Raw genomic sequence first — 18,388 nt, forward strand, 5'->3', positions numbered from 1 at the left:
GGCACGTTTTGGTCATTCTGCAAAACAGGGTCTCATTAATGTTGTAATGTGGAAGGTATGGAGACTCCAGCCCTTGTTGAATGCTAAGATCAGGACTATGCCAATACGAGGCTAGTACAAGTTTTGTCAGGAACAGTAAGTGCTAGTTAGCATTGGAGGGCAGCTTCTCGGTGCACCTGAAGGCAGTTTGCTGCTGAATTGTCTTGGGCCGGAGAGCCCTCACCTGGCCAGGGCTGGTGTGTACACACCTCGTCAGTTTTCCTTGGTTTAGAACCAAAGCTTCACATTTGTGAAGCCAGTAAGTTATGTAGAATAAATATTGAAAATTCAACTGAATTTTGATCATATTTTTAATTTTTTTCGAACTCAAATGACTTCTCTACTTTTGTTAACTTGGTTTTTTCTACCATAGGTCTCAACAAATGGCAGCTATTACATCAGACAGTGGCGAACCCTGCTGCTCCCTTACAGTGTCTGACAGACCACTGTGGATTCAGACCGGGAGCATTGACGTTAACAGTGAGACGGGCAGGTCTGTCTGTGTTCAGCCCTGCCACAGAGTGAAGAGGGCACCATGTCATCACTTGACCATTTCCAAAGTAGATGAGGCTAGCTGTAAATGGATTCATTAGTTCTTTTTCCTTAGCCTTCATTGGTAGCTGCGTATCCCTCATGTAGGTGATCGTTTTAATGAGTCATATTAACTTTTCATTTCGTATTACCTGCTGTGCTAAAAAGTAGAGCCAGTCTCCTTCGAGCTTCCAGGAATTGAGAGGAATTTTTCCTATGGTGATAGAAGTTGGGTGTCAGATTATAGATTTATGCCAAATAGCAACCGAGCCTCTCTGGATGGTCAAATAGTGGATTCCTTTATCTTTTCACTATCTCAACCTTTATTTGTCACCTTTAAATTCATTACTCTTAACTTCGTAGTCATATACTTACATATATTAGTTAATCTCAAAACTATCATTTACAACTCAGTGGGTGGTAAGAGTGTGGCAATGTAGTTGTAATCTACTTAAGCACATTTATGAAAACCTTGGGTAATGCTCGAAAGGCTTATTTTGGGCTCTTAAACAGGAGGAAAGGTTTAGGGATTCCATTGTGCTGCTTTTGAATTTGCGATTTTGTTTTTCTGAATAAAGGCTATTCATTGGGCTGTATCACTGCATAAGCTGTAATTTGCGCTGGGTAGAATGGCATATTTTGGATCAGAGGTTGAGGTTGGGAAATTATGGATTCTTACCAGTATAGGGGTAGCAGCTACCCTTAAAATGATCTCTTGAGGGAATAGCATCTTTGTTTTTTTTTGCACCTCATATGAATAGTAAGATCTGCTACAATTCTTGACTTTCCTGCCAACTTGAATAGGCCTCACTCAGATTGAAGCCAACTATTGACAGTTGTAAATAGGAAATGGAAATGTACATGGGATTGGCTAGTTACTATTTTTCTCCTTAAATATATAAAAAGGATATTTACTACCAAAGTTCTGAGTATTATATTAGTATAATTCTAAATATTTATTAGTATTATATTAGCAATTATACTAATATTAAACTAATATCTTAGTCTTAGAAAATAATCACTGCTCTTAGCTAAATGTGAAATTGTGTTAATCATCTGGTCCTTCAGAAACAAGGACTACACTCACCTTCCACTCTGTTGTGTGCTGTGTTTATGGCTAGAAGTAATTTTTCATTGTTTAGGAAGATAGAATGCCCGGTGGAATTTATTTATAGGCTTTAATCCCGTAAATGAAGGAAGCATGGCAACCATTGGAAATTAACATAGAAAAAGAGTTCTAGTAAAGAGTGGGAAAGGTGCCTGTGAAATGTTTGGAAGTTAAATACTGGGAAGAATGGAGAGTTTCCTTTTCTTTTTGCATTCTGTATTTGTTTTGTCTGTTATCCTACTGAAAATATCACATCTTTGGTTTAAAAATACATTTGACCAAAAAACTCATTGTTCTCTCCACAGATCACCTCTTTTGCAAGTCAAATTCTCATTGGTACTGGGGATTGTAGAGGATTTCAGTGGTTTTTTTCCACTTCTGCTATTAAAGGCGGGTTGGCATGTTAGGCATTCTGGTCACGGTATTGGGTAGTAATTTTCATAAGCCTTGTCCTTCCTAATGTTCTGTTCAGAGTCCTGCTTTTTGTAGGAGGACTGGTCAGTCTAACCAGTGTGCACAAGTTGTCTTCTAGGACAAAATGGTGCTCTTGATGTCTCTGATGTTCGTGTCTACCTCTGGGGAGTCACCCCTCACTCTTTTTTTTTGCGCTTTGCACATGCGTGGACAGTGTGATCTGCAGCGGATTCTGACAGAGCCAGGTTTTGTAGATACATGGTTCTAAAGTCTGTAGGTAGCCTGTGCTAAAGCCAGGCTGTTGGTGCTTCACCGCAGTGCACAGCAGCTAAGCTGGCTCACAACGCTTCGTGTTGTAACTGTGAATGGCGGTGTAAAGAACAAAGCTACCGTTCCTTCTTCAGAAATTTTCCAGTGCAGATTGGCAATGTGAAGAGGACAACCATTTTATTTCTGTTGGAAAGAACACGAATGCTTCTGCTGGTTTAGAGTGGCAGTAAGTTGTTTTCTCAAAAATTGGTCAAATTTAACTGATTTAAAATAAAAAATCAGTTGTGATCTCCATCTATATAGGACTTAATTAAACAAGGACATCACTTTTCTTATATAATTATTTGTGCTTAACTACATTTTCTTCCTTTTCTTTACTATATTTCAGCACAAAGACATTAGCAGGCTGCTGGTTTCATGGACCTGTACCACAATGACACAGAGAACACCAGAGCACCAGGACTGAATGAAATTGGAGACAGATTTTTAAAGCTGCATAAGAAGTAAATGTTCAGGCAGTGGTTAAAACCAACAGTCTCTAAAGGGCACCTGTAAATTGTGCTATATAAAACCGAAGAAAAGGTATTAGGGGGAATGTTTTCTAAAACAAACTTTTGCAATAAATTATGCATGAGTTGAGGAGAAAAGTGGACAGACCTAAAAGGCATGGGATGATGGCAGAAATGTTGAATTATCTTTCATACTAAAACTTTGTTCTTTTCCCAAGGTTTATGTTACTCAGTTCAGATATGAGCAAAGGTATTTCTAAAATGACTCGCCTGTGGAACCAGTGGTCACATGCTGAGGCCAGTGTTTCCCTTCAGGGCGCCCCTGGGAACGACAGGAAAGATTAATATTATCCTAAAAGGATGGCAAGGTACCCCCACCCCGAAAATTTGGAGGTTTCTTTCTTTGATAAAGCAGGGCTGTATTTCCTTAATACATATTAAGATGTCTTTATTTGCCACCAGTATTTAACATTTTGTGTACATTTTCATAATCCCATTCTTCTAAATTCTGAGTCAGAGTAGATCGGCTAGTGTTGATCTCAGAGTGACGTATACTCTGAGAGCTAGTCCTGAAATCTGAGCTGGAAAGGCGTTTACTCTTCCTATCATTACTGATTTTATTTAGATCCCAAAAGGTGAAAAGTCTAAATTCTGATGTGGTGCTCTCCCCCCAGAGAGCTGCTCCTCCTGTGTCAGTGCAAGAAATTCTCACAGGTGTCAGGTGTGGCTTATCCATGGGGAACTAGCAGCAGAAAGATGGTGTCAGGCTGTTCATGAATTCTTATCTTTGGAAAATACGTATTATAAAAAGAAACCTTTTTCTTTTTTAATGAGCGGAGATAACCAGATTGACCTGTTAGTGCTACATTTTTAAGGTATTTTATATTTGATGGTGCCGTACTTTCAATAATAATAAAAACTGAACTTTTTTAGTGGCAATACCAATTTATTTTTTAAACCAGAAAGATAATCCTTATTGATTACTTAAAAAACAAAAAAGCCAAAAAACAATTCACTTAAAGCAGCATAACTAAGCATTTGGCTTAAGTGTTCAAACTTTACATAATCTTACTGTTTAGGTTTGGAATTATTAACTCCACACTCAGGATTAATAAAAGGTTCTGGGGGGAGTTTTAGAACATTTAATATACCTAAGGACTTGTTTCACAACTCAAAGAAGAAAAGGTAGGCACTCTTGTTTCTGTGAGTTTAATGCAAATCGTAATTACACTGTAAGTAAAAAAGTTGTGATTGAATTCTAAAATTGTCTTTTTGGAAAAGTATTTATCATGAAGTCATTATTCATATGATGAAATCTGAAAAAGCTCAGGAACTATGCCAGCAGGGAGTCCAAGATTACAGGCCTCAGTGGCACCAGACTCTCTGCCCATCTTGTCTTAGCTGTATGACCACCAGCAGTACCTTCCAGACTCCCTTCCAGAACTAGACAACTCCTGCCATGTGAGTTGTATAATCAAGAGTTTTAAGTAAGCTTTAGCATTATTTGTGCAGAGTGATGGAAATGATAAAAGGCAAAAAAAAAAAAAAAAAAAAAAAAAATTTGAGAGATCAGGCTTTAAGGATCTACTTTTTTTTCTCATAAATTCTCAAAAGGTGTTTTGTTACAAACCAGATTTTCATTTAAAAAAAACAAAACTTGGTGGTATTTAAAATCTAGGACATACCATGTTGCTATTTCACTTTCATTGCTTTAGTTGCTTAATATTTAAGCTATGCTTCATGCTACCTTTGTATTTCAAATCTTCAGAAGCCTATTTCATTTTGTAGACTTGAATGACAACTTTGTTTCTCATCTAAAGTATGCTGAGACATAAATGTTAAAAGAATGTTGTGTAACATCCAATAAAGTCTGATATTTTTAAAAATTTATTTATAAACTATTTACTTTATAGAAGTCAGGTTTTAAAGGTTATTTTTTACTCACTGTTGAAATTCAACCACTAGTTGTGGAGCTGTTTTAAGGAGCATCGCTTCCTTAGGAGAGCCTGTAAGTCTTTAGTCACTGGGAGGATTTTACGGGGCTTCTTTATGTCTAAGCCTGGAGCAATGTGAATGATGGAAACAAATATCTGCTGGTGGGTTGGTTGGTGGTTTAAAGGAGTCCTGCCCTTATGGATAATTGGTTGCTTCTTTAAAAGCCCAGCACATCCAATGTGAAAGTGAGGTCAAGTGTTTGATCAGAAACACTCAGCTGTCAGGGAAAAAGTAGCCTCTTAAAACTTAACAGACAATTGAAGTTTTTCAGCACTGACCCAAAAACTTAGGTCAGTGTGTGTGTTTTTTCCATTTGTGTAAAGCAATCCTTTGGAAGGCTGCCAGTTTTTCCAGAGTATACATGGAGTCTTTAATTGCAAACATTCTCCCATTTCAGCTTATCTAAATGAGTGTAGAAAGGAGGCCACTGGAATCTGGTAATATCTTTTCTTCCTCAAGTTTCTCATTAATGATAAGAGAGCTAGAGAGAAGCAGGGAAGGTAAATAAGCCATGAGCTCAGTATCTGGAAGGCCTACCCGAGACCTCTTCCTCCTACCTCCTTACCATGGTATCCACCTAATGGTGTCATGACATGTGCCAGTATGTTTACAGACACAAGTCCTACAAAATACAGGGAATGAGGGATGCAACCCATGGATACACTTAGATCTTTGGGTGTTGTCTTCAGATGAGGAAATATAAGTTCATATTCGTGCCCAGGAATCATGTGTGGACTGTATCGGCACCTCCCTGGGCATGTCACTGTGGCTAGAAGCCGTTTTACTGCTTTTATAGTTCATTTTTCTCTTTCAAGTGATGATTCCTCCCTCAGTACTCAGATGGAGCATGCTGTGTTTTTAAAGCATACTTTTCTCTAGTGATGAGTGTCTTGCCAAATTTCTGCTTATTCACAATGAAATTTCATGGCCTAACAACTCCTTTGCTTAGATATCAAGAAGGTAATGAACCTGGACTGAAAGAAGACACAACTTAGGAAAACTGTGCCAGAGGAAGGAAGAGCTGGCCAAACACAGAGGCTAGGACATTGTCCGTAAGAACACTTCTGGGTCAGCCCTTTCATTCCCTCGTGAGGCATGTGAGAAGAAGCTTCTAACACTGGTGATATTAAGAGAAAGATGACATGGGTTCTAATCTTAGTTCTATCTTCCTGACAGAAGAACCAGGCCTGGCCGCGCTGGCCAGAACGGGGTGTAGAAAAGAAGTGTCTCACTCAAGCCCTTCAGTTTCTACTTAGCCAAGGCCCAAAACATGGGAGACAAAGGAATCTTTCCTTGAGCAAAATGTTCTACAATCTTGTGTTTTTGAATTCTAAGCTCAGCCCCTGACTCATGTGGATCCTAAGTCAAAGCAGAACCCTGTGCTCTGAAGAACTGGATCAGCAGCGTGTCCAGCGAGATGAGGTGGAGGGAGACTAATGTGTCTGGCCCCAGCAGAGCATAGCTGGCCTTCAGAAAGAGACCACCTAACAGAAGGCAGTGACAGGCAGTCCCTCACGTGTTTAAATGCAGCTGCTTTCACGCCTGTGGGCTGGAAAAGCTTTTACAGCAGAAGCTGTAGCTGTCGCTGTAGCTCCAGCCTTTGATGCCAACACCGCCAACGGCAGAGTCCAATACAAGTGCTACACAGCCCGAGCCAGTTATCAGACCTTTCCTTCCAGTTGACTTCGTGAGGCAAATAGCTTTCTATTTTGGGACCATCAAATCACCCGACAAGTCTTGTCTTCATCTGTCGTGATACCTGAGCTTAGCAGCCCAGTGCCCGATAGGAGTTCCCATTGAGAGAGGCCATGTTTCTTAGCCAGCCAGAAACGCGTAGCTGGGACTGAGTCACAGCCACAGACTGAGCGATGGGCTTCCTTGGCAGGGGGGCAGCAAGCCCTGCTTTTAGCTAAGGGGAAAGGAACCGTGAGCTTCCAGTTTCCCCTGGAGTGAAAGGAAAAAGGTGGGGCACCTTACTTCTAGCTCTGGCTGACAGAACCTGTGTGACGGAACCTATACCTAGATGGTGGATGCCAGAGGGTTGGAAAATGAGAAGAAAACAGTATTTTTGTTGTGGAACATTTCACTTTCAGAGGTACAGCAGGATAACAATCCCTAGCTTCAATCAGCTAGTAGCCAGGAAGGCTGAAATTTCTGATGCTTTGAAATATAGTCACTAATTTTCATAACCTACTTTTATAACTAGTTTGCCCCTTGAAGGGGCAGTTATATGCTCTGTGGCTATTTTTTACCACTCGACTTCGGCTGGCTAGTAGCAAGTCATCCATTTCCTATTATCAGTCTAGTGTAGGCTCGGCAGCTTTCACCCAACACAGGAAGTGCCTGGAAATGACTGCCTCCCTCCTCTGTACAGCTTTAATTGTGCAGTTCCCTGAAGGAACAGGTTTTCCAGTCACTTCTGGTAGAATGTGCACACGTTTCCTTTTTTAAAGCATTTAGATGACAGGAGGACAGCCTGTGACTTTTGTGGTGCTGAGAGGGCAGCCTGAAAGATAAGTTGCTCAAATTTCTCCAAGGAGGTTTTTCTAAGGTGGCAGATATGTACCAAGTACACAACATAGACTGAGGGGTGTGTTAGAGAAGTCGGGGAGGGATGAGTTAGGGAGGCGAGACGGGAAGTGGTCACAAAAAACATGAATGGCAGCCGGGCTGGCAGCCACTTTGGCTGCAGGTTCCCAGGCTGCACCCATGAGACCGCTGCAGCTCTAGGCTTTCCCTTCACTGCAGGGGCAAGCTTAAGGGAGTTGAAGTTTGGCTAAGCCAGTTTATAAAGGACAGGATTTATAGATCTGCTTTCCAGGGGGGGGGAGCGGGGGTGCAGGCTTTAGTCAGGTTTACATTTAACACCTGCTGCCTGTTCCCCTGGATCTAATCAAATAGTAAAATGCACTGAAAAAGTCCAGGTCTGCTCTTCCTGAATCTGCCTGGATTTTAGCTTATGATCTGTTTGAAGGTGTTCAGCAATCATCTAAGGTCAGCTCAGACACCAGAGGCACACCACACTAATCCCCAGGCCTAGCAACATTTCCTGGGAGCTGTGCCCTACTTCAACTACACAAAAATATTAGAAATACACTTGGCATTTATGGATTAAACAAAACTTTGTGACTTTGACAATACCTGAGCAATCTGATGGTCCAAAGTGTGAGGGCTCGTTATTTTACTGAAGCTCAGATGTGGTCCCAGGGCTGTGATGTTCAGGTCATTAGCTAGTAGGTTCAGCCACTCCCTGGACTCCATATCCTCACCCAGAGTGACAGTCTATTCCTATAAGTACAATAACGTAAAACCACTGGACATTGGGGGGTGGGGTTCATGGAGTAAGAGGATAGAAATAACCCAGATGCACTGCTTGTGATGGAAGGGAAACACATGCAGAAAGTTGGTTCTAGAAAGAGGCTGGATTTCAAGAACAGAATTTCAGACCCAAGATGTGAAGACAACTACAGAAACCACCAGCTGGTGTGAAATTGTAGGAACAGTTCCACTTTCCCATAAGCCTTGTACAGAGGCTCCAGTGGATGGAAAAGCTGCTCCATGAAAGTTGGAGAGGTGATGAAGAGAGAGTGCAGACATAGAGGGCATGAGATTCAATGTAAATGTGATCTAGGAGAAAGTGGGGAAGCTGACACTGGAGGACAAGTTGGGGATTTTTGAAAGTCAAGACAAATCCTTACAAATATCTAAGGTGCGAAGTTTAAAAATCAGAAGATATGCTTATAAGCCAGTTTGAACAGTCAATATGTGAAGACATTCTATGTGGCTACACAGGATGGGCTCACTAAGGGGCTTTCTTTACAAACATTTTTTAAATATTTTATTGTTTAAAGTACAGTGGCGCCTCACACAACGAACTTAATTCGTTCCAGGAGCAAGTTTGTTATGCGAAAAGTTCGTTATGTGAAACGCGTTTTCCCATAACAATACATGTTAAAAAAAATGATTCGTTCTGTAGCATAAAATATGCTAAGATGACATAAAAAAAGATAAATTTTTTGTTATTTTTATTTAGATACATCTAAAAACAATTTTTTTAGAAGCCATGATATAAAAAAAATATTGAGTTTAACTTAAAAGGACGACTGCCGTGATACGTGCGTGATTTAATTCGTAATGAACGATTGCCGCGATACGTGCTTAAGTTAAGCGCAGTGACTAACGACTGCCTGCAGTGCCTGCGCGGAAGGATGCAATACATCGGCAGCAATCGTGGAAGCTCGGGCGAAGCAGTCGTGGAAGCTCGGGCGACTTCGTTGTGTGAAACGAAGTTCGTTGTATGAATCATGAAATGAAGTTCGTTGTGTGCAGCGTTCGCTGTGCGAGGCACCACTGTATTACATGAGCCTCCTTCCTCTCTCCCCCCCATTGATTTCTCCCCAGCCACTCCCAAGTCCAAGCCCTTACCCCCATTACTGTCCACTGGTTTTGTTTGTATGCATGCATACAAGTTAAGCTGCGATTACTGAATTCACTATTGAGAAATCCTAGCTGAGCCCTCCAAAGTGGTCAGAACTGCACACCTATATGCAAACAAAATCCTGCAGAAGCTGAACTCTGCTCTGATGAGGTCAAGACAGCAGGTTGTCTCACTACATCCCACCACATTCTCTGGGAGGTGACTAGTAGCACATAAACCTAAGCTGATATTTGAATAACTTGCTAGTTTTAAAATTTTGAGAATAACTAGTTGCTACTTATCTTGAGATAACATATTTGTTAGCAGCAAAGGAGACATTTTAAAACAGGTACTGAATAAAGAGCACAGAATGAACACTCTGTAGTGAGTTCACATAGACCACTTATTGAGCAATGTCCTTTCAGACTATAAGTTTCTAGTAGAGCAGCTGTGCTATTTTGAATGTAAATATGACCCCTACCTTCTAGGAGCTCGTGGTCTATTCATGGAAGCAGATAGGTTAAAACAAAACATGTCTTCGAGCCTCCAAAAATACTCTAGAAGGAGATCCAAATTTTGACCAACAGCATTGGAATAAAATACATACAATGTCACAGTGTGATTACCTTAAAAGTAAATTTTGGCATACTTGTTTTGGTTGGAGGAAGGCATCACTGAACTTTAAATCATACTTTAGCAACAAGGCAAATAGGCCACCTTCCTTTCTTACTCTAATATCTACTTTTCAACAGTTTGAAAACATTTGGCCATAGAAGAACCTTTAAAGTGTTTGAATCTACCTTTTCCCCAAGATTCTGGAAGTAGAGAAATAACGGTGGTACATAAAAACCTCTAGGCTTAAGCAAACTTCATTTCTTTCCATATACATGGCCCACTCACTAGAGGCATTTAATGTGGGTCCTGTATGATTTCAAGAAGGTGGGGGGAGGGGGAGCGTAAAAAAGCAACACCACTACACCCTGCAGGAAGGGTAGTGTCTTCACCAGGACTGTTTCTAGGCAAACAAGATTCCTATTCCTTGGAGCTCAGCTAGTCCTTCAGGAATCTCAATCCCAACCTTTGCTTAGTCTCAGCCATTGAACTCAAAGTCTAAGCAAAATAGAATCCATAATATTTTCATAGTAATATGGGATTATCTCCCTTTTTTCACCACCATTCTGTCATGAGCAATGCAGAATTTTCCAGACTGCAGGATGTGATACTGTGACAATATGATAATCTATCATGTCTCATGTTAAAGAGATTTGCAAATATGTAGAATGCCCCTCTTACTAAAATGTGCTTTGTTTTGGAAGATATTTTTCTAGGAATATTTATGTTAATAAGAAATGTATTTAAATTCTAACATACATATCAACAGAGACAATCCACACGAGCCAAAATATTCTTTAAATGTTTTTGAGTGGAAAGGGTTCTGAGAACGACTCCAGCCTGACATGGCCACACAAGAAGCACTTGCCACTGATGCTGCACCACCAGTTTTACGTTTCCCTACACACGCAGGATTTCTCACACCTTTTGGGGAAAATTTACCATAAAAGAATAAAGCAAAATTAGCAACAATGCTCTTTCTCCCTCTCCCATAGTAAATTCTATGGAGAATTTCTTTTCAATCTGGGATATAAGCTTAGCAAAGTCAATACTGCGCATAATTCTGCTAACTATCCATAAAGCAATAGCCTAAAGGGTTTTGAGAAGAGATCAAAGAGCGAGCACAATTCTTAACTTGGGAATGAGAATACTGCATGTCAGTTAGTTATACATGCACTTCATTTCTGAGATGAAACACGGCACTGCCTTTGTCACAAACCAGCAAAACTGGAAGCTTTCACCAGCATCAACTAATAAATAAAAACCCAAATAAACACCTACCTTTGAAACCTCTGGGTTCATGTAGTCTAAAAGAATATTTTATTCTGGCACTCACATATTCCTGAATGAAGCTATTTTAAGTTGAAAATAAGACATGCTTGGTCAAAAAAGTGATTTTATAACATCTGTGCAAACTTGGGGAGGGCCAAAGCTTGAGGTGGTTTCTGAAGTCAAGTACATGGTAGAATGGCCAACTTTTTCCAAGGTCATCCTCAAGGTGACAACTAAGACTTCAGGCAAATCTGTGGAGTCCAGAAACAATGAACTGAACACTGCTCCCAGAGCCAGAGAGAAGCCTTCTGCTTCAGCTGTCATGAGGACAAAATGCACAGGCTCAGACTTGTCACAGAAAGCATTTATTACCGCAGAGGAAACCAGGAGTCCACGCCGGGCAGCCTGGGCAGTGCGTGTGATTGGGAGGGGGGCAGGAGGCAGGACCCCCGTCAGTCATGTCTGGGCAGTCTCTGACCAGCAGGTTTGCTCGGTCCAGGAGAGCAGGCATCTGGGCTTGTATGTTTGTCTGGCTCAGGAGGTCAGCCTTAAGGCTCCTCCTGGACACAACAAAGGACAACAGCTGCACAGACACCAACTTAAAATGGAAATCAAATTGGGCTCGTTACATCAGGATACACTTCACCCTGATCATCACACACAAGGAGAGGTGCACTGGGGTCTACTGGATGGCCTCTCTGAGATAAGATGCTTTTAGAACGTAAACATTGGCAGGGCCTTTCCCCTTGCTACCAGCAAGCAGCACACAATTTACTAGCCAGCTTTAAAAGTTACTGTTATCTCTGTTATCTGTTGTTATTTGGATTTTGAACAAAATTGATAGAGTAGGAGCCAGTAGAGGAATCCTGTTTGATCTGAAAATTTTCTGTGGAGAGTCCAAATGGTCGGAGAACCAAGTTCCCAAGATCTTTTAGTTTACCTGCAATGTAAAAGCAAAAAACGCAAATAAATATGGGGAAAGAACAGAAGCAGGAAGTCCCCATTGAGCTTGCCTTATTACAAAATATAAAGAGCATCTCTTGGTAGTTATAAAACTCCTGCTTTTAAAATGGTGAAGCCTCAGTCGTGTCCGTGCCCCCCCCGAAGTGCAGTCACTTCAATGCCGTCCACCCTGGAAGCTGCGTGTACATGAGCGGGAGGGAGCCCAGCTGGCTCCTGGGACAGCAAAGCTTCCTGTCCAAACTGGCCAGACCCATCGAAGGACATAGACTCTGGGGTGAGTGGTGGCCAGATCACCTGCTCCCAGGTAAACAAGGGCACCCTGCCAATCCCCACTGCCTGGCGGTGGGACACAGGCCTCTCCATGTCTGTTCTCTAAGAAACAGCAGCAGCCATCTGCTGAAGCTAATTCCACTTAGCAGATTTCTACAATTTCAAAATCAACAGCCTCCTACTTTTCCACAGAAGGCCTCACCTGGATTCCACACCAAACTCATCGCCTACCGGGGAAGGGGTGATCTCGCTCATTTGCACAAACCTGTCAACCTCAACAGTCCAGCCTTCTCTCCCCAAGTTCTAGGCTTTATCAACTACCAGTGACTTCCTGTCCTAAAGCCAGAACTGAGACACATGGTGTAACCAAGGGATTTTATGCTGATTCTACATACAAGGAAGTTATGGAGTTTGTATATCAATAGTTGAGGGAATTTCTAGAACATTTGAGAGATTCTTAGAGATTTATGGGGCAAAGGGATGGAATATTTGAAACCAGGAGTGTTAGAAAATATTGGCTAGGATGAGTGAGAAAACAGTTTCAATCCTTTCTAAAACTGTTCTTAATTTTTCTTGCAGGTCTGCTTCCAATGGAGATGAGAATGGGGGTAAGAGGGAAAGAAACCCCAATCACCAGAGGCACAGGGTCCTCCCACCTTATCCCTGTTAGCAGCTTTGCCCCTCTGAGGCCTCCCCTCTTGAAGTAAAGCCCAGGTAAAGAACATAAAGATGCCTGCCCTTCAAATGTCCAGGCCTGTACTAATAACTCATGGAAAGAACTTTGGTTTCATTCTAAGATCTATCCCTCTGAAGCTCACCACATTCTGAGAAAGCTCCAGGAACGCAGGGCAACCATTCTCCAGGCAGGCTTCCCACACAAACCTGGAACACATGCTCAGTGCTTCTCTTTAAGGAGCATCACTGGTGTGGAACTCTCCCTGCACACAGGGGGTGGCACAGAGCATGGTCTTGGCAGAGAAACACAGGGATGGGGACCACAACAAGCAGAGACAGATGGGGCATCCTTAGGAAAGTGTCACCCAGAACTTGGGCAGTCTGTCTTGGCGTTGAGGAGAGGGAGGAAATGAATATTTTAAGGAGCGAAATAAAATGTCCCTGCTGGCATAATCGGCGGCTCCTCTGACAGTGAGTGAGCATGCGTACTGAGAGTCTCAGAAGGGCAGTTCCACTTGGAGGAACCCCTGTCCAGGGCCACTACCTGGGTGGAGGGGGCACTGCAGGCCCCTCCTCAGGGAGGCAGGAGTGAGCAGTGTGTCCGTGGGCGGAAAGTGAGGGGAGAGGGTGCATGGCATCAGGTTTAGGTTCCACAAGCCAGGCCCAGCGTCTGTGGTTCTCGTGTCATAGGGAAGGCCACTGATGGTTTAAGTGCTGAGCTTTGGGGTTGTTAGTGCTGTGACAAAGTAAAGAATGAACCAGAGAGGAGAGGCTGGAGTGGCTGACAGAAAGGCAGTGCCGCATTGTGGGAAAGAGGCCATTTATTCACTGACCAAACATCTGAATGTCTACGATGTTGGGTAAAGCAACTCAGAATCCAGAGTAGGGCCAGTGGAACACTAGGCAACAGCACAAAACTTTCTGGATGGACCAACAAGTTTCTAGCATCTGAAAAGTTCACCTTTTGCTGTTTAAGATGATGGCAGAGAAGCACCTTCAGTGACGATCATGCTCCTAAAGAGATGCACAATCACCCACAGAATTTTCCTGCTGCTTAGAGGCAGGTTGGACACTCAGAAAAAAGGCAGCTACTTTGTGCCTAAGGCAGGATCACTTGCCAAACTGGCCTATGTGCCACACTTTCACTGGTGGCCAAATTCCACCCCCACTCCGCCACCCGGGCAGTCATCAGTTAGGTTTCCTTATTACCCCTGAGGCAAACCTGGCACCTTCACTAGGCCTGGCTTTGGGGAGCTCTGGCCAGGACACCTATTTCCACCTCACCACATCACTGACCCCACGTCTGAGCTCCTTCAGACCTCAGATTCCCTGCCTTTCGTGGCCCTGAGGTTAATCTGCCCTGAGAAAGGGACAATAGCAAACACTCCCGTTGTGACCACTTTCCTCAAATAGGAAGCCAATCGGATTGTCCTGTGCTCAGCAAAGACTGTGGCACTGGGGCTGAGGCCACCAGATCCCCACTCCTGTTCTGATGACATTTATAAGAGACAGGCTTGGAAGGGAGGGCAGAGCATGTTTACCCATTCCGAATTTCAATCAGGATTTTTCCCCCTAAGGAGGGGGTATATAGGTCTTCTAACAAAAGAAAGTCAAGTCACAGAGAGAAAAGAAAACCCCCAAAATGCTCATTTTGTTCAATAACCACATAACTTCCTAACACTGAGCAGTTTTTTAAATCTTTAACTACCAGCGCTCCAGCAAAAGCTACAGAAACTCGCACAAAAAATTGTGCCAACTCTATGGCAAAAGCTTGCTCCACTTTTAAGGAAGTGACACTATTTTGCACTCAGGATGACCACCCTCCAAGGATCTCATGGCACACGATCAGCCACGACACTCGTAACAAGGAGGGGAGAACACTAGACAGCTCTTGTGGGGCTCAGTCCGTACAGTCATTTCTCCCCTCCAGGCTCTTCCATGGCAGGTAACACCCACAAGCAATACTTTATTCATGACCCTGACATTCCTGACGAAAAAAGAATCCAGCTATTAATCCATTCACATGTAACAACAAACTATTACTTACCAAGAACTTAAATTGCTTAAGATGGCAGATTTCATTACAGAAGCAACTGAAGGAATTAATTCAACTGAATATTTCACATGGAGGGGAAAATATAAGTAAAACCCAAAGCCATGGAGACAGGGCTCATCAGAATTTACAGTGACGGGGACAGAGGGAAGTTTTGATGCCAGCTGCCACCGACGACACAATCAGGCTCAGTGTGCACTCATTCCTTTACGTTTTGCACAAAGCCTGGAGAGCACTGCCTTGTCGTCTTTCCTATGTCCAATGTGGTCGTCCATAAAGCCATCTCTTTCAGCAGGAAGTCTAGCTCAGCTAAATGCACATAGATTTTTATTTATTTATTTTTGGCAAAAATAAAGCATCATTGTTAGGCGAGAAACACTTTTTTTTTTTTTAAAGAGTATCTCTAAAATAACTTTTCTGCTCAAATATGGTGTAAAAGTTTAATTAAATAAGTGAATTAGAGAAAGAGCCTTTTGGGGAAAAACTGGGGAAGGCTCTAGAAATTGTAGTCTGAAGCAGCTCCCCCTGGAGCCCGTGTCCAGCCAGCAGGGTCGGAGGGCTGTGGATTGCCTGGGCTAATGGGTTAGCTCTCCTATCAGAGTGAACCATGGGGAAATTTGTTCTTTCTCTGGATCCCGACACTTACAGCTCATAAAAGGCCAAGTTCAATTTATTGTAAAAGTGGTTTTCTTTAGGCACATGTGACTGCAATATATTAAATGTAAGTTACGTGACAGATTTAGGAACTATTCCTAAGGAAGACCTTATACTCGATCTTGAGTAGGGAAACATCAGGTTATAAGCAGAATATGCCGAGCATACTGCTGCATGAGAGGGGTTTCTCTGAATCCAACTATAAAATACTCTGGCAAACAAGAGAAGTAACTAAAACATGGATCAAAAGAATCCATTTGCCCTACCCTCCACTCACAGCCTTCCTCCACCTCCCCGTTTACTCCTAAATCCCTACCTTCTCACGTCTCCTCAGAGAGACTCAATGCATTTTCAAAACTGAAATTCCATTGATTCTGTCATGGTACTGGCGGGTAGCGACAGCATCCTAATGAACTGAAAGCCTTAGGCTGTTCACTCAGTGAAAAAACACCACTATTTTCATGACACTCATGATCTGAAGTGCAGGTTGTTGGTATCCCAGGTTGGGAACTGTGTTTGCATTCTTTTAGGCAGGGAAAATGTCCAAGAAAAATAAACAGCAGTTTGGGTTTTGAGAAGCTGACCCCTCTGTAAACCAGTGCCCCTCCTGGAGTGAAACAGCTAAGAGCTCACTAGCCCCACGGAACTGCCGCCCACAACAAATGAAAGGCCCAGAAGTCGTTTCAAACTGTTGTGTTTCCCTTGAATAAAAATACTGCTGTCCCTGGGACCTGTGCTTCCCAGATACTGATGGTCAAGAGAAGTAGGAGAAGCAAACTTACCTAACATCTCTTCCTTCATTCTTTCATTTCGTTCTTCAATTTGCTTAGGTAATCTCTGCGGGAAAAGAGGAGAAACCGGGGCTGGTAAAAGATCCCTCAGCTTTATTTTGAATTTGAGAAACAAAAACAAATGTGAATGTGAGATAAAATACAGATATGTGATATTAAACAAAAAAACAAGTCTTTGTGGGTGAGCCACATGAAGATAGTTTTATTTAGCTCACTGCTCTACATCCAGTTCTTGGCAATAGTGGCACAAGAAAAACCTCAATAAAGATGTGGTGACCAAACATATACACAAAAATGTGTCTGAAAGAATACCTGCCAGAATTTTACAATGGTATGTATACTTAGGTGTTGGGATTATGGGTGATATTTAATTTTTTTTGCTCATTTATATATTTTTTACCTTGAAGTCCTTTCTTTATAGAATCTAATTTACTGAGAAAATCCGTTTGATAATGGATGTTTTCTACCTTGGCACTATTGGCATTTTGGACTAGGACATTCTTTGTTACGGGGGTTGTCTTGTGCACTGTGGGATGTGGAGAGCAACCCTGGCCTGCCACTTAAGACGTCAATAGTACCATTCCAGTCATGATGTCTCCAGACACGGCCAAATGTCCCTGGGAACCAGATCATTCCTAACGGAGAACCACTGATCTGGGTTAGAGTCTCTTTTGGTCCCTTTTAGCTCTGTAATTGGCCCCAAGTACTCTGGGATTCCAGTAATAACTCTATTATAAGAATTAAAAATAAATTCTTTATGCATATAACTACTAGCATAAAAGGCTTCCTTTCACAGAAGGCTTAAAACTAATATGACAAGGATAAAGGCTACCAAGAATTTGGCCAAGGTTTTAAGTATTACGTTTCCCCATGTCAAAGTTAGTTGATCTTACCACCATTCAGAGATATGTTAAAAGTCAAATAAAGAACAATGGTTTCAAATTGCTTATGTATTTTAATTATCCAAACCAGGCTGTCTCCCATTACTCCATTTCTAGATAAATAAGAGAATGTTATTATGGAAGGAAGTATGTATAAAAACAGAGCAAAACAAAACTCACACCACCTAGGATATTAATGCAAAAAGATCAGTCAACATTTCTCAGGTTGCTCAGTAGAATAATCATTCCAAGAGAGGTGGGAAATTCTGCAGAGCAGGGCAGACAGGAAATAGAAACAAGGGAAGGAATCGGCAGAAGGCAGTATGGAGCAGGGGGGCAAGCAGTGGGATGGGAGAGCTCCAGCCAGATGGCGCATGCAGGTGTTCAAGAACCAGCTATGTCCACATCTTCCAATTTTTAAAAAATATGCTTTTATTGATGTCATAGAGGAAGGAAGAGGAAGAGATAGAAACATCAATGATGAGAGAGAATCATCAACCGGCTGCCTCCTGCACCCTCCCCACTGGGGATCGAGCCCACAGCCCAGGCATGTGCCGACAGGCATGGAACTATGACCTTCTGGTTCATAGGTCAATGCTCAGCCACCGAGCCACACTGGCCAGGACTTCCTATTTATTTTCAAGAAGAGTATGCTTTGATTTTTATCTAATCAAATCTTCCCGTTTTTCAATATTGGCAAGTGGCCTCAATTAAAAACAAACAAAAAGCTGGCTTAAACAAAACATGTCTGTAGATCCCCACCTCCTGTCTGCTGGCCCATGCTCTCCCAGGCGTGCAGGGGTGCAAGACAGGCCTCTCCACCCGAACGGCTCTCTGCAGAGGGTGGCAGTGAGGTGGCAAGTTTCTCAAATTCAAAAGTTGAAGTCAGGTTTCTCAAATTGATTTGAACACCCATTATTATGGGGTAATAACA

At 42.3% G+C, this 18,388-nt stretch overlaps 2 protein-coding genes across 9 annotated transcripts in view; one reads left to right on the top strand and one right to left on the bottom strand.

Annotated features, from left to right (window-relative positions):
* PWWP2A (PWWP domain containing 2A) overlaps window positions 1-4,761 on the top strand; it is a 34,936-nt gene extending 30,175 nt beyond the window's left edge. For 3 of the 6 annotated variants that reach the window (XM_084884108.1, XM_084884105.1, XM_084884103.1), the window contains 2 exons: window positions 2,497-2,588; window positions 2,751-4,761. Coding sequence is in view for 2 of the 6 variants with exons in the window: in XM_084884106.1 (XP_084740232.1) it covers window positions 413-532; window positions 2,751-2,764 (134 nt within the window). In the remaining 4 variants the exon portion in view is untranslated. Of the gene's footprint in view, window positions 1-412; window positions 533-2,496; window positions 2,589-2,750 lie in introns of all 6 variants that reach the window. The other 3 variants (XM_084884104.1, XM_084884107.1, XM_084884106.1) reach the window with 2 other exon arrangements.
* Window positions 4,762-11,516: 6,755 nt separating this feature from the next.
* Window positions 11,517-18,388, bottom strand: part of TTC1 (tetratricopeptide repeat domain 1) — a 29,501-nt gene continuing 22,629 nt past the window's right edge. For all 3 annotated transcript variants that reach the window (XM_084884136.1, XM_084884137.1, XM_084884138.1), the window contains exons 7-8: window positions 16,565-16,619; window positions 11,517-12,107 (exon numbers count right to left, since the gene is read on the bottom strand). In XM_084884136.1, coding sequence (XP_084740262.1) covers window positions 11,974-12,107; window positions 16,565-16,619 — 189 coding nt within the window. In that variant the 3' untranslated portion in view covers window positions 11,517-11,973. The remainder of the gene's footprint in view (window positions 12,108-16,564; window positions 16,620-18,388) is intronic.

Source organism: Pipistrellus hanaki (assembly GCF_964339955.1).
Source record: "Pipistrellus hanaki genome assembly, chromosome: 5".
Taxonomy (NCBI): domain Eukaryota; kingdom Metazoa; phylum Chordata; class Mammalia; order Chiroptera; family Vespertilionidae; genus Pipistrellus; species Pipistrellus hanaki.